General features: G+C 44.9%; 2 protein-coding genes across 5 annotated transcripts in view; one reads left to right on the forward strand and one right to left on the reverse strand.

Moving 5' to 3' along the window:
• The window catches only part of KIAA1211 (KIAA1211 ortholog), a 102,982-nt gene that overhangs the window by 74,524 nt on the left and 6,084 nt on the right, over positions 1–22,374 (forward strand). For 2 of the 3 annotated variants that reach the window (XM_019526033.1, XM_019526032.1), the window contains 4 exons: positions 2,693–2,875; positions 11,500–14,665; positions 18,467–18,657; positions 19,238–19,406. In XM_019526033.1, the coding sequence (XP_019381578.1) occupies positions 2,693–2,875; positions 11,500–14,665; positions 18,467–18,657; positions 19,238–19,406 (3,709 nt within the window). The remainder of the gene's footprint in view (positions 1–2,692; positions 2,876–11,499; positions 14,666–18,466; positions 18,658–19,237; positions 19,407–22,374) is intronic. The other variant, XM_019526031.1, reaches the window with a different exon arrangement.
• AASDH (aminoadipate-semialdehyde dehydrogenase) overlaps positions 1–22,374 on the reverse strand; it is a 139,865-nt gene that overhangs the window by 74,260 nt on the left and 43,231 nt on the right. The window lies entirely within an intron of this gene.

The raw sequence follows: 22,374 nt of genomic DNA on the forward strand, positions 1-22,374 counted from the left end.
CTAGCTCCCTCAACACCCTGGGGTGGAGAGCATCTGGACCCGCTGATTTGAACACGTCCAGCCCCTCCAGAAGCTGTCTAACCCGGTCCTCCCCAGCCTGAGGTCTGGAGGCATTCCCCTCGAGTCCATCTTGCATCACGGTGGGGAAGTCCTGGACAAGAAAACGGAGGTGAAGAATTGGTTAAAGAGGTCTGCTTTCTCCTCTGGTGCAACCACCAGATTGCGCAGCGTATCTTGCAGGGGCCCCACGTTTCCCAGTGCCTTCTTCATCCTCCCTATATATTTGAAAAAGGACTTTTTATTTGATTTTTGTATCAAAGGCAGCCACGTGTTATACTAGTCACAGCACTCAAATAGGAGCTGTTGGCTACAGCATCTGGTGTGCATTAGACATGCCACCCCAAAGGGGCTCTAGGATTAGGTGGACATGTGACCTTTTTTGATACCTAAGGCAAGCTTAGACTTGTTGACTTGCGTGCCAATTGAGTGCAAAGTATGCAGTAATATAAGAATGTGTGGACAAGCAGTGCATGAACCCTGGATGCTGCCTAAGGGACAAAGATTGTTAAAATGGAGCTAGGGGAGTGCCTTAGTGTTATAGCTCCCACTTCCTATACACTTTCCTTGCAGTGACTGTGGCTATGGTTGTGGGGAGAGCAGAAAGTAGCAGTCCAGGAATGTGTGTGGGTGACAGGCTTTTGTGAAAGGCATTCTGGGAGATGTAGGCATGCCAGAGAATGTAGCTCTAAACAGAGGTTGGCTGCTTGGATGCGTTGCCTCCTTTTCTTTGGTTGCCAAAAACTGATGATTTGGCCTCTTCATGTGTGTTGGCAGCAAAAAATGAGGTAGCATCTCCCCCATTGGCAGAAAAACACTTGTCATTACTTGAGCACCATGCACTGCTGTCACTGCTCTGCCTTCACAGCTGTCAGTGCTGGAGCTAGAGCTGCTCAGAGGAAGGGGGCATGACCTATGAGGAAAGACTAAGGGAACTGGGTTTATTTAGCTTAGAGAAGGGGAGAGTGAGAATGGACTGAATAGCAGCCCTCAACTACCCAGTCTTCAACTACCTAGGGATTCAAAAGAGGGTGGAGCTAAACTGTTCTCAGTGATGGCAGATGACAGACCAAGGAGCAATGGTCTCAAGTTGCAGCAAGGGAAGTTTAGGTTAGATATTAGGAAGTATTTTCTCACTAGGAGGATTGTAAAACACTGGAACAGGTTACCCAGAGAGGTGTTGGAATCTCTATCCTTGGAGGTTTTCAAAAGCTTTGGCTGGGATGATCTAGTTGGGGCTGGTCCTGCTTTGAGCAGGAGGCTGGATTAGATGACCTCCTGAGGTCCCTTCCAACCCTAACCTTGTATGATTCTAAGGTACAGAATGGAGGGAGAAAGCACAATTCTGACCAGTTATGCCTTTGAAGGTATAGACAGTTGAAACAATCATACTGATTTAAGTTGGAGAAAATTATGTGCCAAGCTGATCTCCATGGTAACTGCTTCACGTGCTTGCTCTACCCTGCAGCAGGCAGTACTTAAACTGTAGTAATTTACTCCTGAATAAAACAAAGGGTAAGTTATTGCAGTTTAGTTGCCCCTTATAGTAAGACAGAATGGACATATGTAACAGTTTCCAGTTGATTAGCTGTTGAAGACAAATGCAGAAAAACTGAATATCTCCCCCATGCATCTTTTTAAACCCGTTTAATTGTTTTACCTGTCTACGCAGTATGAAATAGTAGTGTATAAAGACAAAGCAATGTCAGTCAATCTTAGCTGGGGTATTCAACCACTGGGAATGAAAATACTTCAGTCATTGAGGGTTTCTATAAAAATATGGACTTATTTCCGGAAAGTTAATAAAAATGAAAAAAAACAATTTTTCACTGCATAAAATCCTCATTTGGTTCACTGCAGTTACCAGATATAGTAGTAATTCAGAATTTTGCCTGAACCACACAAATGCAGTGCTGAGGTTGCTCGGTTTAAAATGGGAAATGGAAATGTTCTGATGCCTGTGGCCATAATTACATGTTCATGGTGTATATTCTATGTATTTTATGCTATGTGGGAACTTGATCTATGTTATACTAAGCTGCAGATGTAGGGCTGTTATATCTAGGCTTGTATTGGAGGGTTGTGGGAGGAGTAGGTGACAGTATACAAGGAACTTCCTTTCACCTTGTTTTCTCATGCAGAACTACGTGAAAGGACATGTATAAAAGATAAGCGGCCAAACACTGTGGCCAATTTGAGAGTGGCTGTGAAAAGGTTAACAGTGGGCTGCAACCCTCCTGCTTGCTGGCAGAGAGAGAGAGAGAGAGAGAGAAGGTGGTAGTCATTTTGCAGCACTATGTCTCCATGAAAAAGCTAGCTGTATGCCATGACTGTGGAAAAGCCTTTCCTTTCTCCATTCTGCCTTTCAAAAACTATGTGTGCATCTTATCTGGGGGCATGTGCTGTGTGAGAGGATACAGTATTTTAACAGCTGCCACTTCCATGTTCAGTATCTAAGCCCCACCCCCCAATAGTAAATGGTTTTGCATTTTTTCCATGAACAACTCTTCTGAATGCCTAAACATAGAAATTAATTTTTAAAAGTACCCTGAGGGTCGGGGGACACTGTAGAATCTAAGGTGCCTTCTTTCTGTTTTTTTTAATGAGAGGTACTTTGCATGTATGGTATGAACAGGTCACCCTGGTCAAGTCGTCTCGGCCAAAAAGACACCTTTCTTCTTCTGGCACCATTGAATCAATCAACTTGGATGCGGTCCCCCAGGCAGTCGCTCGTCTAGATAACAGTGCTGCTAAGCACAAGCTGTCTGTGAAGCCAAAAAAACAGAGGATGTCAAGAAAACACAGGAGATTAACAAAGGTACTGAGCTGATTTGGGTAATCAGATAGTGAAATGAAATGTCTCACCAGGGATACGTGCCTAAACGTAAGGCACAAGGCAAATGGGGTAAACGTTCCATGCCCCACCTGGGATGTCTACTCAGATTTTGTCAGCAAAGTTATCTCAATCTGGCAGCCTCCCTGTAAAATGTGTATCATTTTGCAGTGAAAACTTAGGGCTCATCTACATTATAGAGCTGCTGCTTCTGGAACTGTGCTGGGACAGCTATGGCTGCAAAGCCATTTAGGCTAGGAACAGAAGTTACACATAAACCAGTTTAAGTGATCAGAACCTGGTTTAAACTTGTAACCAAACAGAAGTTGAGTGTTCATAAACCAGTTTTAAAATGGCTGAAACCGGTTTACGATAAACCTGGTTGAATGTTGTATCAAACCAGTTTATGAAACTTCTGTCCAGAGTCCTTCCTGGTTTAAGTTAAATCACAATCCCCCAGCATCCCAAGATGCTTTGCAGCCCTGGGCTGGGCTGTTATGTCTGCTCCAGAGAGCAGGGTTGGCCTTGCCCTTCTGCTGCCTTAGTTAGAGCAGTGAGAGCTGGCTGATAAGGGGGTGGGAGGTGGGAAACCCAGCTGGGAACCACAGCCAGGTCTGACTTGGGGTGGGGGCAGAAGGGTGGGGGGTAGTCTCTGTCAGACTTTTCCCCACTGGAGCAGAGTGGGTGGGGATGTGGGCAGGCAGGCTCAGGCAGAGGGAAGGGAGGTTTAAATCTCTCCCACCAGCATGGGACCCCAGCTGGGGTCTGCTTGGCAGGGGACCGGCAGGAGACCAGGAGACTCCACCCCTCCCACCCTGCTGGCAGAAGCCATCTCTTGGTAGCATAACTGCATCCAGATTGGGAAGTTTTTCTGGTACACCTACATGAAGGAAGATGTGATCTTTTTGTGTCGCTAGGCAACATAGGTGGCTAGCAAAACTTTGTACTATAGACCTGGCCATAGACATGGCTTGAAGGGGTGCCTACTGCTAGAACTACTCTTTATTACACTGTTTTGTAAGAGAGTAAAAATAGTGTTTGCTTAGAAAAAAATACCTGAAAGTTAAACTCAGTTTCTTGCAGATCCATAGAGTCTGATAATGACAACATCTGTTGATCACAGTGTTATGAAAATGATTATGACTTAATTCAGATTCTATAAATGATAGTGAGAACTGAGTTGCTTATCATATTCTAGCTCTAGGCATTTACTGTATTTTTCTGAAGTTAAAAAAAAATGAAAAATCAGCACTTGTAGTGACTCTGGGAATTAGCTGAGGGTGGATGAGGAAAGGCAGTGGTAATACAAGCTCCCCTGTCCTGCCCACGTACCTAGCTAAAATTCTGCATCCCAAGAACTTCTGTGATGAAGAGGTTAATTCCAGTCTTTTTTTAAAGACAGAATAAAATGTTGCTGTATAATCAGGATCAAAGTATGCCTTGCTGGCTCATTGGGGTGGAAGCTGAGCTGAATTCTTCTGGGAAAGCTCCAGAAGCCACACCAAGTGTGCAGTGTACTCGTCTGCCCAACTCAGCCAAGCTCTGTTGATTTGTGCTGTGGGCAGGGAAAGTGGGCTAAGGCTGTCCCACACTCCCTTTGATATTATTGAAGCCGCAGAGGTGCTCCCAGGACAAGGCACTTGTAGTTCCTTCATAACCCCAACAAAACCAGGCTTCAGAATCCCAACTCTTGACTTCAAATAAATACAACTGAGACTGTGGCCATTTATGGATTTTGAGTATAGAGCAGTTCAGTTACAGATTGCCAGATAAAGGCAAGAAATGGCCCTGGCCTTGTTCACATTTGAATTTTTCACTGTACTGCACTGTGTGGCATATGCTGGGCCACAGTCAGTTCAGCCTCCCATCTCACTACCCTTTGACCTCACAGGGAGGGACAGGGTGGCTATGTAATGGGAGGAGGGCAGCCAAAAAGCCTGAAGTTGAATCAGTTCAGCCTTTGCAGGCTAGTCTAAACTGGAGAGATTAAACTGAGAAGCAAATGAACAGAGTCATTTTTGATTCAGGAAATGCAGCCGCATGCCTGCAGTGGCTCAGGCCAGAAACCGGGGCGGGGCGGGGGGGTGGGTGCTGCAGCATGCTTCCCAGCCTGCCAGCCAGTGCCAAAGGGAAGGGAGTGAAGCTCCAAGGCTTTTCCCCACTCCCTGCTTGAGCAGAGGGGACATGGCCAGGTGCCAGTTTGGGGCTAGCATGTTGGAGGGTGGGGGTCTAAATACCATCCCTGGCCCATATGGGACCTCAGCCTGCATCTGCCAGGGCAGGGGGGCAGTGCTTACCAGGCTTTTGCAACCCTTTCCCCCTCAGCTCCCTGCTCAAGGCAGGGAGAAAGCAGCCCCTGCCAGACTGAGGAAGGGGTGGGTGGGGAAAAAGGTAGTGGCATTGAATTCAGAAAAACTTGAACAAGAATAGTCCTTTCTCTGAAGTTAGCATGTATTGAACACAGCAATTTGCAACCTCAAGCGCACAACAAAGAACAACCAAAAACCTTCACATAAGCTAAGATACAGCTCAGTAAAACACAGTGAGAGCACACACAGCTTAGTCTAGCTTAAACTGGAATTTAATAAATCAAAAAGACAAGAGAATGCCTTGCATAAGTCTTACATAATCCTGGGGTCAGAGTGTCTCCTTACAGCCAGGGATTCAGAAAGTCCTTCTTGGGAAATCAGCAGGTGGTGTTAGGTGTCAGAGTAGAGATCCTGCAGGACTCATCTCTATTTGGGTTTTTACAGGCCCACTTGCACCCCCTTGTCCCCCTTGGGTGCTTTGACATTAGTATGCTTGCCCTACCCTCCCACAGCACCTTTGGCAGGACTCTCATACATTCAGTGTCTTTTGTCTCTTCTTAGGTATTCCAGTCCCCCACCTTTTACAGGTTCTGCTTTATAATGTAAATGTAGTTCTCTGCTTTCGTTGGTCACACCAGCCCAAGCAGTCTGGGACTCTCTCCTATTCTCTTACCTGCATCTTCAGCACATACATGTGATGATTGTGCCAGGTATTTGCCAACACCTCCCACCTCTCAGTCTGGCCCTGCAGGGCCTGGCCTTTTACTCATGGGTGGCAGGGGACCAGTTCCTCCAGCCCTCATTCCCCAGCCTCTTCCCCCTCCCCCATGGCCTGGGGGAGCTGATGGGGATTATGCCCCCTCCCCTTATCAACTGCTTGCCTCAACCTCTGCCAGAGGTGGGAGGGGGGTGGAGTCCGCTGGTCTCCTGCCAGTCCCCTGGCAAGCAGACCCTGGCTGGGTTCCTGTGCTGGTGGGAGGAGGGGGTTTAAACCCATCTCCCACCCCTCTGCCTGAGCCTGCCTGCCCAAGCCCCTACCCCTCTGTTCCAGCGGGGGAAAGACTGGCAAGGACTGTTTCCCCTCTATCCCTCCAGGTAGGCCTGCTGTGGTCCCCAGCTGGGTTTCCCACCCACACCCCCTTGCCAGTCAGCCCTCACTGCTCCAGCTAAGGGAGCAGAGGGGCAGGGCCAACCCTGCTCTCTGGAGCAGACATTATAGTCCAGCCAGCCCAGGACTGCAAAGCATCTTGGGTTGCTGAGGGATTGTGATTTAATTTGAACCAGGAAGGGGTCTGGCACAGAAGTTTCATAACTGGTTTGACCTAAATCAGTTAAGTTTGATACTATGTTCAACCAGGTTTATCTTAAACCAGTTTCAGCTATTTTGAAACTGGTTTATGTTCACTGAACTTCTGTTGTGTTACCAGTTTAAACCAGTTTCCAATCACTTAAACCAGTTTATGTGTATCTTTTGTCACTAGCCTTAATAGTAGGGCTGCTGTCTGAGGAGCTGCAGAGTTGTGTCGAAACCAATAAAATCCCAGGAGCTGTGAGGAAGCATTCCCCACATAGGACAGAAACCAAGTTAGCTGTATGCCTAGAGCCCAGGTGACCTGGTATTGCTGCAAGGATCTGGCATGCAAGGCACAAGCTGGGAGCCAAGAACAAGAATCAGTAAAGGACTTGAAACCTGTTATAAAGGTGTTGCAGCTAAGTACAAGGTCTCAACAGAAGAGTATATACACAGAACCAGAAGGAGCTGAGACAAAAGTAATTGTCTAACAGTAAACTGATTGTGCCAGGCAGCAGCATATTCAAGTCCTGTTAAACCAAAAGCAGTGTAGCTGTGTCTGCATGGCATCTTGGACGAGCTAGCTGGCCCTTGAATTCATCAGTGCTAAGTAGTCTCCAAAGCACTGCACAGACACTGCTGTGCTTCCGGGTTAGGAACCAACCAACTAGGAGCAGGACAGGATGCTTGAGGGTACCACTGCCGTGCAGCACAAGTTTACTGAGTACATGTGGCCAAACAAAGAAAGTGCCCACTAGCAACACTAAGCCACCTCCACCTTCCATTTAATTACAATGGCCACCTTCATTAAGTACCAGTCATCATATTTCTCAGCTAGCACAGAAATGTTGGTGAGTTCCAGATTTTTTGGACCAAAAGAAATCTCATGAGGTTCAATAAAGACAAGTGTCAAGTCCTGCACTTAGGATGGAACAATCCCATCCACTAGTACAGGCTGAGGTTTGACTGGCAAAGCAGCTCTGCAGAAAAGGACGTGGGGATTACATTGGACCATAAGGTGAATATAAGCCAGCAGTGTTCCCTTGTTGCGAAGAAGGCTAACAGAATATTGGCTTGCATCAGTAGGAGTGTTACCAGCAGATTGAGCAAAGCAATTCTTTCCCTCTATTCAGCACTGGTGACACCACATCTGGAGTACTGTGTCCAGTCTGGGCCCCCCCACGACAGAAATGATATGGACAAATTGGAGACAGTCCAGTTGGGGGCAATGAAAATGGTTAAGGGGCTAGGAGACATGACGTGACAGAGGCTGAGGGAACTGGATAGGGTTGTGCGAAATTTCACCAGCTGTTTTGTTTTGATGCTGTTTTGACTCATTTTGAGCTCGAAACAGTGAAATTGAAATGAAATTAAGGGCTTTGAAACAGCCTCAAAACAAAATGAGGGCAATGGAAACGTTTTGAAACTCAAGCTGGACTTGCCTGCAGGGAAACAGAAAGTAAGGAGACGGAGGGGGAAGTGGGGAAAAGGACTGCTCTTATATCGACTATGTAGTTGGCCAATGACTGTGATCCTTCCCTGAGGTCCCTTCCAGTCCCAGGTTGCAGTGGAGTTGAGGCTCCAGGTGAGCTCAGCTTAGCTGCCTGGGATGCCAGCTTTTGGGTTGAAAAACCCTTTGTCAGGCTGAGGAACCACCTGCAGTTTTTGTGTGTGCATGCTCCTGGGTGGAAGGAATAGTAAAGAAGCCAGAGGCTGGTATGCAATGCAGGCACAAAAGCCAGTCAGTGAAATGGAAATGGAGGTGTCAGGAGGTGAGGGACAGGCTGAGGTTGGGGGGGAAGGGGGCTGTAGCAGCACAGGTAAAAGTGGAGAGGTACCTGGGGAGTCAGATGTCTGGCAGGTTGTAGTGTGCCTACAGAATATTTCTCCCCTGTTTAAAACACATTTACTCTTTAAAAGGCTTTTGGTGAAGAGTAGGAAAACTGTTTCTCAAGGTGTGCAGTCAGCTAACAAGTAAGTTTATAGGCTCATCTGTGAAAAGTGGTTTGTAAATTCCCTTTGAGAATCAGGCCTGAGAGACTGGAGACAGGTGGTGTTCTTGTCTTTGATAGATTTTCTGTGCGCACTCATTCTGGTGCACAGTTATTGCTCGGTGTCTCCACATATTTTCCATCAGCGCACTATGTGCCCTGATGGAGGTATGTACTGTATTGTGAAGATATCTCCCTACTGGAGATATTGTTGGCAGGTTTTGCGTGTCTTGTCATGGCATGGCCTGGATCCATTCAGTGTGTTTTGAGCTGTAGGAAGTTGGCTTCTGGTGATGAGGTTAGCAGGGTTCAGTGCTTGTTTGAATTTACAAACCGCTTTTCACAGACGAGCCTATGAACTTCACTTCATCAACCTCCTAGGTAGTAGGTACAGAAAGTCATGGACTCAATATAGACATTTGATTTCTGACACACTACAGACATCTAACTCCCCAGATATATCTCCACTTTTACCTGTGCTGCTACATCCCCTTGCCCCTCTGGCCCCCCAGCCTGTCCCTCACCCCTTGACACCTCCATTTCCATTTTCACTGACTGGCTTTCTTGCCTGCAGTGCATGCCAGCCAGGAACAGCACACACACCAACTGCAGGTGCTTTCTCAGCCTGATGACGGGTTTTTCAACCCAAAAGCTTGCTAAGATACATTTCTCTAACTATTCAGTTAGTCTGCTAAAAGATACCGATTAGATTGACCCAAAGGTCAAACTGACCTTGTCTACCAGTGCCACGTCCTTAGATCAACACCCCTAGCACCTGACCAGAAGGATGCAGGGCTCTGGGCACATCTTAGCCCCAGGGATGAGGCTGGGGCTGGGGCTGGTAGGGAGAGTTCTCTGGCAGCTGCTGAAGAAGCTTCTGCCAGAGAGGAAAGAAAGGCTCTGTCACAGTTTGGCTGCCTGAGATGCTGCTGGTGCTACTGTGCTAGTGCTCATAAAGTTATTTTATACCTGTTGTCATGTAAAGTGGTGGACCATGCTGAGGCTGTATGGATTCTGAGTATAGAGCAGTTCAGTTACAGATTGCCAGATAAAGGCAAGAAATGGCCCTGGCCTTGTTCACATTTGAATTTTTCACTGTACTGCACTGTGTGGCATATTCTGGGCCACAGTCAGTTCAGCCTCCCATCTCACTACCCTTTGACCTCACAGGGAGGGACAGGGTGGCTATGTAATGGGAGGAGGGCAGCCAAAAAGCCTGAAGTTGAATCAGGCTTTTTGGCCTGATTCAACTGATCTTTGGCTTTTTGGTAGGGGAAGAGACCTCATTGGGGCACACTACTGTGTCATGTAGAGGCCCCAGTGCCAGTGGGGGTGTGCCTTAACACACACACAGTATCATTCATGTCACAAGTTTTGCTAGTCAGCAGCCTGAGGTGCAGTTTCCCAGAAACCCCTGCACCTATCTCTTTGAAAGCTAGCAGGCTTCATGGCCTCACAAAGGGCTACCATCCCTGCAAGATTCATCCAAATCAGACAAGAAATGACTAAGCTATAGGCAGTTTTGTGCTTCCCTATTATAGTCTATGGGCAAAATGTTGAAACAGCATCAAAACAGTGAAACAGTTTCAACTAAATGAAACGGAACAGTGGTTTCAAAACAAAATGAAACTCAAAGCAAAACACTGTCCTGTCAAAACGTCAGCCACCAACTAAATGGTGCTGTTTTGCACAGTCCTAGAACTGGGCTTATTTAACTTGAGACTAAGGTGAGATTTAATACCAGCCTTCAGCTGCCTGAAGGGTGGTTCCAAAGAGGCTGGTGCTAGACTGTTTTTAATGGTAGTGGATAACAGAACAAGGAGCAATGGTCTCAAGTTACAGCAACGGAGGTTTAGGTTGGATATTAGGAAATTCTTTCTAACTAAGAAGGTAATAAAGCACTGGAACAGGTTGCCCAGAGAGGCTATGGAATCTCCACCCTCAGAGGTTTTTAAGATCCGGCTAGCCAAAGCCTTGGCTGGGATTATATAGTTGTGGATGGTGCTTTGAGCAGGGTGTTGGACTAGATGACCTCCTGAGGTCCTTTCCAATCCTAATTGTCTATAATTCTATGATTTCCTACAGTTTTAGGAAGCTCCCAGATTCACGGACTGGAGCTATCTTCAGGGAGCCTTGACCAAGCACAATTTACCTAATCTGGTTAGACTGGCAACCTTCCTTTAGTGTTCTTCCCCTTTCTGTTCCAGCACTGCACAGTTGCTGCCTATGGGGCTGTGTGATGTCTCTGTGGAAACAGTTAGCTCTACAGAGACAGCATTGACAAAGACAATGATTTTGAACAGATGCTTAATATTTCTGAGCCTTAGTATAATGAACTCATGGTTCACAAAGTAGCTAAATTCAGCACAGTGCTGGAAGTAGAAATGTGACATTGTACAATTATGTTCACAGCAGGATGGGGCTGTGATTAAGTGCAGCTAGAATGGTGGAAGCTTTCTTGTTATTTGGGGAGACTACATTTTCCAGCATGCAATATTCAGCAATAATTTCACCAAGCTTCTTAGCTGTTTTGGCTTGAGTGCTAAGCCTTAGACCCATGAAAAGACACTTTCTACCCCATTTTAACACAAATCAGTTTTACCCCCCCAAGCTTCTATCAAGATGTTTACTGTAGATCTTGATTGATCAGAATTTGATCAGCGTTGGTTTACATGCATTATACAGTGATTCATTATTTAGCACTATAGTGTTATTGTGGCTATGTTATTTTTTCTTTTACAAAACATTATTCCTGTAAACTTGTGAAAGAATAACTGACAGATTATTCAGTTACTCTAATATGTCTTAGTTTGTGACACTATGCCCACAAATTAACATGTACTGACTTTTCTCAGATGTAGCAAAATGTAACTTTCTGAGAGAGGATACAGAAACCAACTTCTGTATTTATTCTATACTGATCATTAAAAATGAACAGGTCAGCTTTCCATTCTTTCCAATGAAGAAAGGGAACAATAACCAATTTTAAGAAACTTTGTTTTTGTTTCTCAACATTAGGAGTCGCAAAGTGTAGCAGTACCAGAGTATGAGCAAGAAAGTCCAGGAACCCCGCAGTATGTGGAAAGAAATCCAGATCACAATGGACACATTATAGCAAACAAGTCAACCCAGGACAGAGTGGAGCAAAAGCAGCCTAATTTAGCAGATGGGAAAAGAAAGCATGAAGATCATTTGAGGATTCTTGAGGCTGATAAGAAAAAACAAGTAGTAGAAACAGAGGAAACAAAACATCTAGAAGAGAAGCACCAAGAAATTGAGGAGATGCAAAGAGAAGAGCAAAGAAGGCATAAGGAAGAGAGAAAGCAACGTCTCCTTGAAGAGGAGAAACATTTGAAAATGGAGGAGCAGAGGCGCTGGGAAGAGGAGAAAAAACTTGAGGAAGAACGTAGGCAACAAGAACTAGAGGAGCAAAAGAGACTGGAAGAACAGAAGAGACTTGAGGAAGAACGGAGGCAACAAGAACTAGAGGAGCAAAAGAGACTGGAAGAACAGAAGAGACTTGAGGAAGAACGGAGGCAACAAGAACTAGAGGAGCAAAAGAGACTGGAAGAACAGAAGAGACTTGAGGAAGAACGGAGGCAACAAGAACTAGAGGAGCAAAAGAGACTGGAAGAACAGAAGAGACTTGAGGAAGAACGGAGGCAACAAGAACTGGAGGAGCAGAAGAGACTGGAAGAGCAGAAAAAATTTGAGGAGGAACAGAGGCAACAGGACCTGGAAGAGCAAAAAAGACTGGAAGAACAGAGGAAACTTGAGGAAGAATGGAGGCAACAAGAACTGGAGGAGCAAAAGAGACTGGAAGAACAGAAGAGACTTGAGGAAGACCGGAGGCAGCAGGAACTGGAGGAGCAGAAGAGACTGGAAAAACAGAGGCAGCAGGAACTGGAGGAGCAGAAAAGACAAGAACAAAGGCGTGAGATTGAAAAGCAACATCAGGAAGAAGAAAAGAAGCAGCAGGAGGAACAAACCTTGCAAGGATTGATGGAGTGGAAAAGACATGAAGAACAGAGACGACATAATCTAGACGAGAAAATGTATCTGGAAGTTGAAGAGAAACTGAAGCAGGAGGAAGAAACTTCAAGGCTGGAGCAGCATAAAAGATTGGAAGAACAAAAGCAGCTTCAGGAGAAGGAAAAGAAGACACAGGCAGAACAAAGCCATCAAGTGCTGGAGAAGCATAAGGGACAAAAACAACAAAAAAAGCATGAGTCTGCAGAGCAAATGCACTTCAGGAATGATGAGGGAATACAACATGGGGAATTTAAGAAGAGGCAAGAGGAACAAATTCAAGAACAACTAAAAGAGAATAGAAGAACACACATAGAAGGACAACTGCTTCTGGAAAAGCAAAAAGGACTGCAGAAATCCTCAAGACAGAAGAATGATGATTTGCATTCTGGGGATGCTAGTAGGCAGCCTATGGAGAAACAGCTTCAAGAAGACTCAAGACAAAAAACAAAACAGCTAGAGCTGAAGAAACCAGTGGAGGAAACTTTTGCAGAGAAACAAAAGAGAGAAGCTGAAGCTAAGGAGCAGGAGAGAATAGGGGAAGAAATAAGATGGCAGGAAGTAGATGAAAGGCAAACTATGTCTAGACCATTCACATTTCAAGTGTCATCAGGTGAGAAACAGATCCTATTTCACAAAGTGAATCTGAGCCCAGTCACTCCTGCCAGAGAGGCAACACTTCCTTCTGCCATCAAAGAGTCCAGGGCCCACAAAATTAGCAAAGGCTGTCATGCACTCCCATCCTCAGTGTGTGTCCCCCACACAGCTATCTTGGTGACTGGAGCACAGCTTTGTGGCACTGCAGTAAACCTGAATCAGATCAAAGATACAGCTTGTAAATCTTTACTTGGCTTGACAGAAGAAAGAAAAACTATGACTATTCCCCCACTAGAAAATATCCAGAAAACTACATCTAGCAGTAAATTGAAGCACACACAAGAGACACTGAACAATCAGGCCATATTGGCTGAATTGGCTTCTATTAGGTCTCGAATCTTAAAGACTGCAGAAAACAAGGTAAATGAGAGAGACCGAGTAAGTGCCTGTCGGCACAGTGATGATTGGACAGCTAGAGGAGGAGGTGGTTCCCACGGTAACTTAAGGAAAACCCTATCTGCAAATGCAAAATTTTCTATAACACCAGCATGGCAGAAATTTTCAGACAGTTCAAAAGGCAGTGCAGAGGCAGAGAATATAAGTGGCACACAAGGTGCTGAACTAGAGAATGTGGGGAAAACAGTAGGTTTATCTAGTGAGTCAAATGAAAATGTGGCTGTTAATGCTGCAGTCCCTGCTTGGACAAATAATGCACCGGAAGTATTTCGGGAGAAAACTGAAGTGACAGACAACACTGAAGGCTGTAAGTTTGCCAAAGATCTTCCATCTTTCCTTGTTCCAAGTGTCCCTCATTCTCCAGGCAGAGAAGCGCCACAGTCAGAGTCTTCAGCTGCTTTGGAAAGTCAGCAGAATAATGCTACAAGAAAATTGGATAAAGCAGGACCAAATGCTGAAGAAAATGTTTCTCCATTTGGTATAAAGTTAAGGAGAACAAATTACTCTCTGCGTTTCCACTATGATCAACAGATGGAGCAAAGGAAAAAGAAAAGATACAGTGCAGGAGATAGCTTTGATGGTGTCCCTGTCCCCCTAGTTACAGCCGAAACTGAAAAAGAAAGCAGTATTACTGCTCTAAATAAGAGCCCGGCCCCTAGTTTGGTCAGGGGGGATGCTGCTGCTACTGTTTTAAAAGACTCTTCAAACAGTGTTATGGAGAACTCACCCACAGCAGGTGTTCCACTGTCCACACCAGCCAGCAGCCAGATTTCTCTGTCTGGTCCTGAGAAACCTGTGTGTAAATCACCAGCTCTACAAAAACCTGCTTTAGCCCCGAAGCCGACCAACCAGACCCCACCATCCTCTCCTCTTGCTAAGATGAACAGATCAAACTTACCTGACACCTTTGGGCAGAGAGTAGCTAAGCCTGAATTGGACCTCAGCTGGAAAAAGGATGACAGTAAAGGGAACAACATGCTCCCACCAGCTCCAATCGAAAACAAAAACGAGGAAGAAACCAGAGAAAAGAAATCATTTTTCCCATCTATCAGTATTCCGTGGAGAGAGAAAGCTGACAAAAAGCCTGAACCATTAAAAAAAGGTATGCAGTGTGAAAAGAACTTGTTATATCTATCAACTGTGTTTTCAGAGTGAGGGGTAGGAGGTCTGGACACAGCAGTTTGGCCTTAGTGCTGGCTTAGGATGGCTTATGCTTGCTTTGCTTTGGCCTTAAATGCAGATAAGTATGAATCCTTGTTCAGTCTGTTATTCACTGAGTGCCAGCAGCATTGATGCTATACAAATAAGGGGAATTCTAATCTCAACAAGCTTACTAACTAGTTCATGCAGAAACAAAACAGATCACACATGAATAAAAAGTGACACAGTTGCATGTCAGGTTGTGGTAATCTAGAAATCCAGTCCTGGCTGCCCCAGGAAGTGTATTCTGAGGAAATGGTTGTGGAATGTGGGGTAGGCAGACCTGGGTGGATCTAGAAGTTTGAAAAGGCAGGGTGCAGATGGTAAGATGTCATCACATATAAAATAACTTTTTTTTTGCCAGTTAAAAATAAACTAGAAGCTTTACAAATATGCTAGGGGCCTAGGGCTGTATTGAAGCAAAAACAAATACAACTTAATTGGAATGAGTTTAAAACAATCTGCAGGGCTGTGAAATAGGAACTTCAATACAAGGAGCAGCTAACAGGTAGGAGAACTGCAGAACAAAGGCTAGCTTGACCATTAAAAAGGAGAGGGTTGTTAACACCTCTGGAATGAAGATTTTAGAAGGGATCAGGGTACAGGTTTCCCTTGCCAACCACTGGGGTTAGGTTCCTGAAAGTTCCCATGGTCGGCAAAACCGTGGTAAAAGGCCTATGGGGAAAATGGCAGGTGGCAGACTGATGTGCGGCCACAGAAAGCTGTGGTTACTCAAAACGCTATACTGTGGTAGCCAAAATGGTATACAGAATATTAAGCATACGTACTCAAACCCATGGCTGGCAAAACTGTGGTTGGTGAAGGAAGCCTGTAGATTAAAATTAGGGACCTGCTTAAATTGCGCTTTGGCAGTTTTTGTGGATACTGTGAAAAATGGCAATTTCCACAATTGCCACAAAAAATGGCATTTGCCACAATTTCCCATGGAATCACCCCAAAACTTACTGAAAATAAAATGTTGGCTCCCCAGTGGGAGGCAGTGCTCCTCATGGCCACTGTTGCCTGGCCTCACAGCCTGCTGGGTAGGGGAAGACACCGCTGGCAGAGCAGCATGAAGGGGAGCAGCCAAGATGGCAGCTGCCCTCTCATGTTTCCTCCCTTGCCAGGGCCTCCTCACCAATCAGCAGTGGGGGGTGGGGCCACATGAAGGGCATCCCTCTGAGTCAATCAGTGGCGAGGGGCAGTGGCCACACTAAGGGCAGCCCTCTTTGTTAATCAGCAGTGAGGGGCAGGGCCACTGGGAAATGCCCACAAAAGTGGCTCTGCGTGCTGAGCAGGCCACAAAAGACCCTTTGTCTCTCCCCAGTTTAGATGGGTCTCTAATTATAATGAGACATGACGTCAGTTGACTCCTTTGGCACTGCCTGACTAGGATTGTTGCTGCCACTGCTAGGCAGTTGGTTTTAAACTTTGGGTGGAGGTGGAATCAAAGTAAGTGCACCAGCAGACCCCACCTTGGATCTGTCTCTATAGGCCAATGATGGGGTGCTTAAAGTATCATGGAAGAAAGCACAAGGGAGCCATACTTACTTCATATTCCCCTTGGGATGTGTTGTTTTTTGTGCACTGCACAGTTCCTATTAAATTATTGAAGTCTAAGCTCTCTGTTTTGGTGTCCTATATCTAGTAGATCACTGGACCGAAAGCCAGTGTAGGTGACTGTAAGAGGCTTACTGTGTTATAGAGCCCTGCAGTAGCACAGTGGAATGGCTCCTTGGCCACGTTCACTGGTCCAGGGGGTCTAGTCAGATTCCTTGTTGCTCTCTAATGGCTGTATTGGCTCTGTGCAGGAGGATCTGAACCTTGCAGATACAAATTCATACACATTTCGGTAGTGGCGAGGAGGAAGTTAAATGGAGATTGTCACTGGGAGCATCTAAACATGGAATTAATACATGGCAATAAACTCCACTGTGTTTACGTGTGTGCCTGGGACTATAGCGCATTGAGCCAGATTGGAGCAGCCCTGGCTAGCAGTGGGCCCTGGGGGCAAGCCTGCCAACCTGAGGCTGCCCTGACCTGGCTCAACATGCTGTGGAGGGGCTGGCTGGGGCACAAGGGTGCTCCTGGTCAGGGCTTGTCAGCAGGCAGCCCCTGCACTGAACCATCCTCATGCCCTGGCCAGCTCCATCAGCATCTACACGTGCATTGCTGTGCTCCAAAGAACACCACCATAGGACAGTACTTGTATTTACAAGTACTAATCTATGATGGAGTTAATTAGTTTGTTGTGGCCTAATAGCACCGCATGTGCAGATGCAGAGACTTTCCTGGAGACCTAATTAGGCAGCTTCACAGTAAATGTCTCATGTAGATATGGCCACTGTGTAAGATCCCTCAGAGTTGTGGGGTAGGAAAGGCAGAATCCAATCTGTACTGGAACTTCACCTCTGAACTATCAAGACGTTCAGACTTTAAACAATGATTATTGTTTATATTGAAGAGTTGTAGAACCATAGAAAAGTACGGTTGGAAGAGACCATGGAAGGACATCTCGTTCAACCCCCTCCTTAAGGCAGGATCAACCCTGGTTTAGTCAGGGTTGTCCAGCCTAAAACTCCAGGCCTACTTTTCTCTGATTATACTTAATAATACCCCTTCAATATGAATAATAACCATATGAGAAAATAACTGCTGATACTTAAATGCCATCAATGTTAATTGTAAAGAACCTGAGGATAGCTGCAGCCATGCTGTGGGTTGGAAATCAGTGCAGTTCTAAGCAGTGTAAACTCTAGATCCATCTCTGGAAATGAGACAGTGGGCGTGCCTGTACTGCAATTTGTGTGTTAGCACAGAGATAACCAAGTTAGGTTTAAAAGGGTGAGGCACAATATTGAAAGCAGTCCAGCTGTGTCAACACAGAGGTCAATGCAGGTTGAGAAGCAAACATACAGTGCAAAATCCATGCCCCGTTTTCCAAAAAGGACAAAAATTAGGGTGTCCAAATCTGCCCCACAGAGTTGTGCAGGACCAGTCGCTATCTTTTTCTTTAATCTAGAAGTGCAGCCTGCAGACACTAGTTTCCAGTATCTGATTTACATTTCAAAGCCTCTCAGATGGAACTCTCTGGACCATGTTGTGACCTCAAGTCTCTTTGTGGTCTGTCACTTGGTAGTCCCATTTTTTAGAAGTTGTATTTATGATAGATTGCCAGTCCAGCCCTTTCCTGTGCAGTGCCTAGATACTCCTGGTCTAAAGGGAGCAATAGGTAGAAGCAAAAAATGACATGGCAAAAAGAACAGGAAACAGGAACATCCAGTGGCTGGAACCTATTTCTGCAGAGGACAGGAGAACTAGGCATGTGGGATACCCCCAACAAATGGACCTAAGAGAGTAATTGCATCCATATATGTGAAATTAGGATAAGGCTTGGAATAAACTCATTAGAGTGGCTTGGGATAAGCCCACTGAAGTGATACACCAGTAATAACACTGGACAGCTATGTATAATGTTAGCATGCTTGTTAAGTTATATTGTTTGTTTCTTATGTTTGTTATACAGAGTAAAAAAAAACTGCTTCAACAATGTGGCATGGTGTGCTTGAAAAGCTGTGAAGGACACAGGGGTCAATACATTAATGTTTTCAGTGTTCAGAGACGGATTTTAATATCCTGGCTAATGCAAAATAAACATCTTTTATATCCCACTCATCTAACCCTTTTATATTTATTCTTACAGAAAAGCCAGTTCTCCAGAGCAGGCACTCCTTAGATGGCTCCAAACTGATGGAAAAGGTTGAAACTGCACAGCCGCTTTGGATTACATTGGCACTACAGAAGCAAAAGGGATTTCGTGAGCAGCAAGCTACCAGAGAGGAGAGGAGACAAGCGAGAGAGGCAAAGCAGGCTGAGAAGCTTGCTAAAGAAAATGTAAACTGATACAGAATCTTTAAAAACCTTAAATAGAAACTCAGGTGTTATTTCTCTAACGTTGTTTTATATAATTGAATCTCTGCTCAGCTTGTAAGATTCTAATGAGTTTAGATCCCAGGTTCAGTTTGATAGGAAAAAACTTGGAAGAAATTTGGGGGTTTTGTTTTGCAAAACAGGAATTTTACAAATAGATTTCAAGTGCAAAATGTGCAAGTGTTCAGAGCAGTTTACTTGGATTTCAATTTAAACTGTAGGACTCCATAAATTTCACTCAAGTTTTGTGGCATTGGTTCTTATAAAATGTGTGTGCTAATTTGGGGAATGGCTGTTGCTAAGGCCCAATAGATATATGACAAATCCCTAGGAAAGCCCGTGAGAACCCTTCTTCCTTCTAAGAGAAGATTTTGGCTTTAAAGCCATTCTGGTCTGTGCAACCAAAAAAGGATTATATGTAGCAAGATTTTTCAAAGGTCAAACAAACAGGCAGGTAGCTTCAGGTCTAACATATTTCCTGTCATGTATATAAGGCAACATAATGGATTGATTCTAATTTAACCGTTGTCCTTTTCCATTCTAGGCTGGTATCAGCAATCTGTCAGATAATAAAAGCAGCAATAGCATCAGAACAAATGCACTGCAGAAATCCACACCTCAGGAAGGGGAGAAGAAAATTGAGACTGGTGTGTCACGGCTAGAACGCAGAGAGCAGCTGAAAAAATCCAACACCCTTCCTACTTCTGTGACAGGTATGGTGAAAGATTTAGGATTATTTTAACAACTGAAAATTGAATTCTGGTTTGGCAAAACTCTGGGAAAGTGAACAAGATTGTTTTCTTCCTCATGCATCAAAAGAACTGTAAACTTTGCTTTTCTTACAGCACATTTGTTATTTCAGCCAGAAGAAACCCACCTTATCTGTCAGATCCCAGGTTCAGTTGGATAGGCTGGCAGCTACAGAAAAATCCTTTTCACTTTTAACATGAACAGATTTAGGAAGAGAGCCGGTAGCAGACACAGGCACCTAACATATAACTGACTTGGAATCTAGGCAGCTAAATCAAAATTTGAATCCTAAAAACCCTCAATTAGGTGCTGCTGAACCTGAGAGAGGCCTAAACTAGAGAGCCACATCACTGTTTGACTAGGTTCCTTGGGAACCTGAAGTTGCACCATTGTACATGCCCAGAACTGACCCAGCTGGAAAGGACTTACAGCTCAATGGCTAGCTTAGCCTCGGTCCTTTGCCTAAAACTCTTGATGGGCTGACCTGATAGGCCTGCTCAAGGTATGCCTAACATACCAACTCCTTACAAAATCTATGCAAACCACAACTGCACAAGAACTGCCATTTACTGGGTCAGACCGTAGGCCCATGTTGCCCAGTATCATGTGACACAGTGGCAGAGTGGATGATGAAAGGGATAGTGAACAGGGTTATAAACCAGTATTTTCCCCCTGTTCCTCTCCCACTTGCAGCCTCCAACATATAAAGTACAGGAAGTTCTGATTCAGAGGATATTTAGCCTAACTTCTGTGCTCCATTGCTACTGATACCCCTTTGCTCAAAGAATTTGTCCAATCCCTTTTTGAATCTGGCTTCCACAGCTGATGGCAATGTATTATATGCTGTAATTATACACTGTGTGAAAAAGACCTTCCTTTTGTTAGTTTAAAATTTACTACCTGATTTCATTATGTGACCCCTAGTTTGTGTGAGAGTAAATAATAAATCCCTTTTTACTTTCTCTTTGCCATTTAGTATTTCGTAAACGCTTATCATTTCCCCTCCTCAAGCATCTCTTCTAAACTGAATAGACCTAGCCTCAGTCTCTCTTCACATGGAAACCCCTCCAAACCATTAATCATCCTTGTTGCCCTTCTCTGTACCTTCTCAAGTTCTTCTATATACTTTTTGAGGTGTGAGGACCAGAACTGGGTACCATATCAAAGGTGTGAATACACTATGGATTTGTAAAGGGGCATAATGATACTTTCAGGTTTGTTTACAATTCCCTTCTTAATCCATAACATTGTGTTTGCCTCTTTGATGGCTGCTGAGCACTGAGCTGATGTTTTTCACAAACTGTCCACAATGACTCCTAGATCTTTCCTGTGTAGTAACAGCTAATATAGAGCCCATCACAGTGGACTTACTACACTATGAGTTATTTTTGCCCACATGCATCACTTTATACTTATCCACATTGAATTTCATCTGCTGTTTAGTTGCCCATTTGCTCAGTAGTGCCAGCTCCTCTGAGGAACTACAGAAGTCTACCTTATTCTTTTCCATTCTGAATAACTTTGTGTCATCTGCAAATTTGGCCACCTTGCTACCCTTTTCTAGATTTATGAATATATTAAACAGCACTGGTCCCAACACAAATCCCTGGGGGCAGGGCCACCCTTAGGGGGTGTGAATTGGGGTGACTGCCCTGGGCCCCACACTTTGGGGGCTCCGTGGAGCTGGGCGGAGCAGCTGTGGTGATTCCGTGCCACTGGCTTTGCATCCAGCCGCTCGCTACCTCTCCCCCCTCCCCTACCACTGATGCTGCCAGTGCTGATGGCAGCGGCAGCTTCTTTGGGTCTGAGGCACGTGGGATTGGAGTGGGTGCAGAGCCCTGCATGGGCTGATTTGCCACGGGCCCCGCACCCTGCTTGGATCGGCTCTGCTGTTTATTTCTTCCCATCCTGAAAATTGACTATTTATACTCACTCTTTGCTTTCTATCTTTAAGTCAGTTTCTAATCCATGAATGGACAGTTCCTGTCAATGAATGGACAGTTCTGTGACTTCCTAATTGCTTCATTCCTACATTTTTGGACTAGAGAAAAATGTTCTTCTTACTGATTAGGTTCATTTTTCCATTGCTTGTAGACCTACTTTCATTTGAAACAGATGGGGGGACGCTAGTGGTGCCCAGGTTTTATATGCAACAGCCTAACAGCTAAAGCAGATGGCCAGGAGATGAGACATCTAGATTCAGTTCCTTCCTCAGCCTTAGGGATTGTAACCCTGCATCACTCACTTCCTAGGAAAGCAGGCTTGCCACCAGGCTGAGCTAATCTTGTTGGGTTCTCTCTCAGGCCCCTAATGTTGAAGTTTTTGCCATTCCAAAAAAAGAATTCAGGATTCATTGGGCAACAAAGAAGCCAGTGTTTAAGGCAAACTGCTGGGAGAGGAAGTCCTGGGTTCTGGTTTCTTCTACCAGGACTGTTTCTTTATTTTATCTCATGGTATTTAATCTTGCACCAGTGGTTTTTCAGCCTCAAAAGCTCTTCTCCCTCCCAAATATTCACTACTCAAATGTATTTGTAAAAGATAATCTTGACCTCTCACTTTCTCTTCTGTGAAGCTAAACTAGCCAAGCTCCTTTAATTTTCCTCATAGAAAAGATCTCTATTTCCTTAATCACCCTAGCGGTCCTTCTTTGTACTGTTCCAAGTGAAGCTGTTCTTTCTGGAACACTGGTAGCCAGAACCGCACATATGATTCTAAATGGAATCTTACCGATACACCTCAGACACTAGAACTGGTACTTCCTGATGTCTGTTGGATATAACCTCATCTAATAAACCCTAAAACTGCATTAGCTTTTCACAACTGCGTCATACTGGTGGCTCACTGTCATCCTATGATGAGCCAATTCACCCAAATTCTTCTTTTCCTCAGTCGTCCTCAGTCTATGCACTGCAACTTGTAATGAAATTCCAC

The sequence above is a fragment of the Gavialis gangeticus genome, unplaced genomic scaffold (assembly GCF_001723915.1).
Source record: "Gavialis gangeticus isolate Ggan-Ray unplaced genomic scaffold, GavGan_comp1, whole genome shotgun sequence".
Classification (NCBI taxonomy): domain Eukaryota; kingdom Metazoa; phylum Chordata; order Crocodylia; family Gavialidae; genus Gavialis; species Gavialis gangeticus.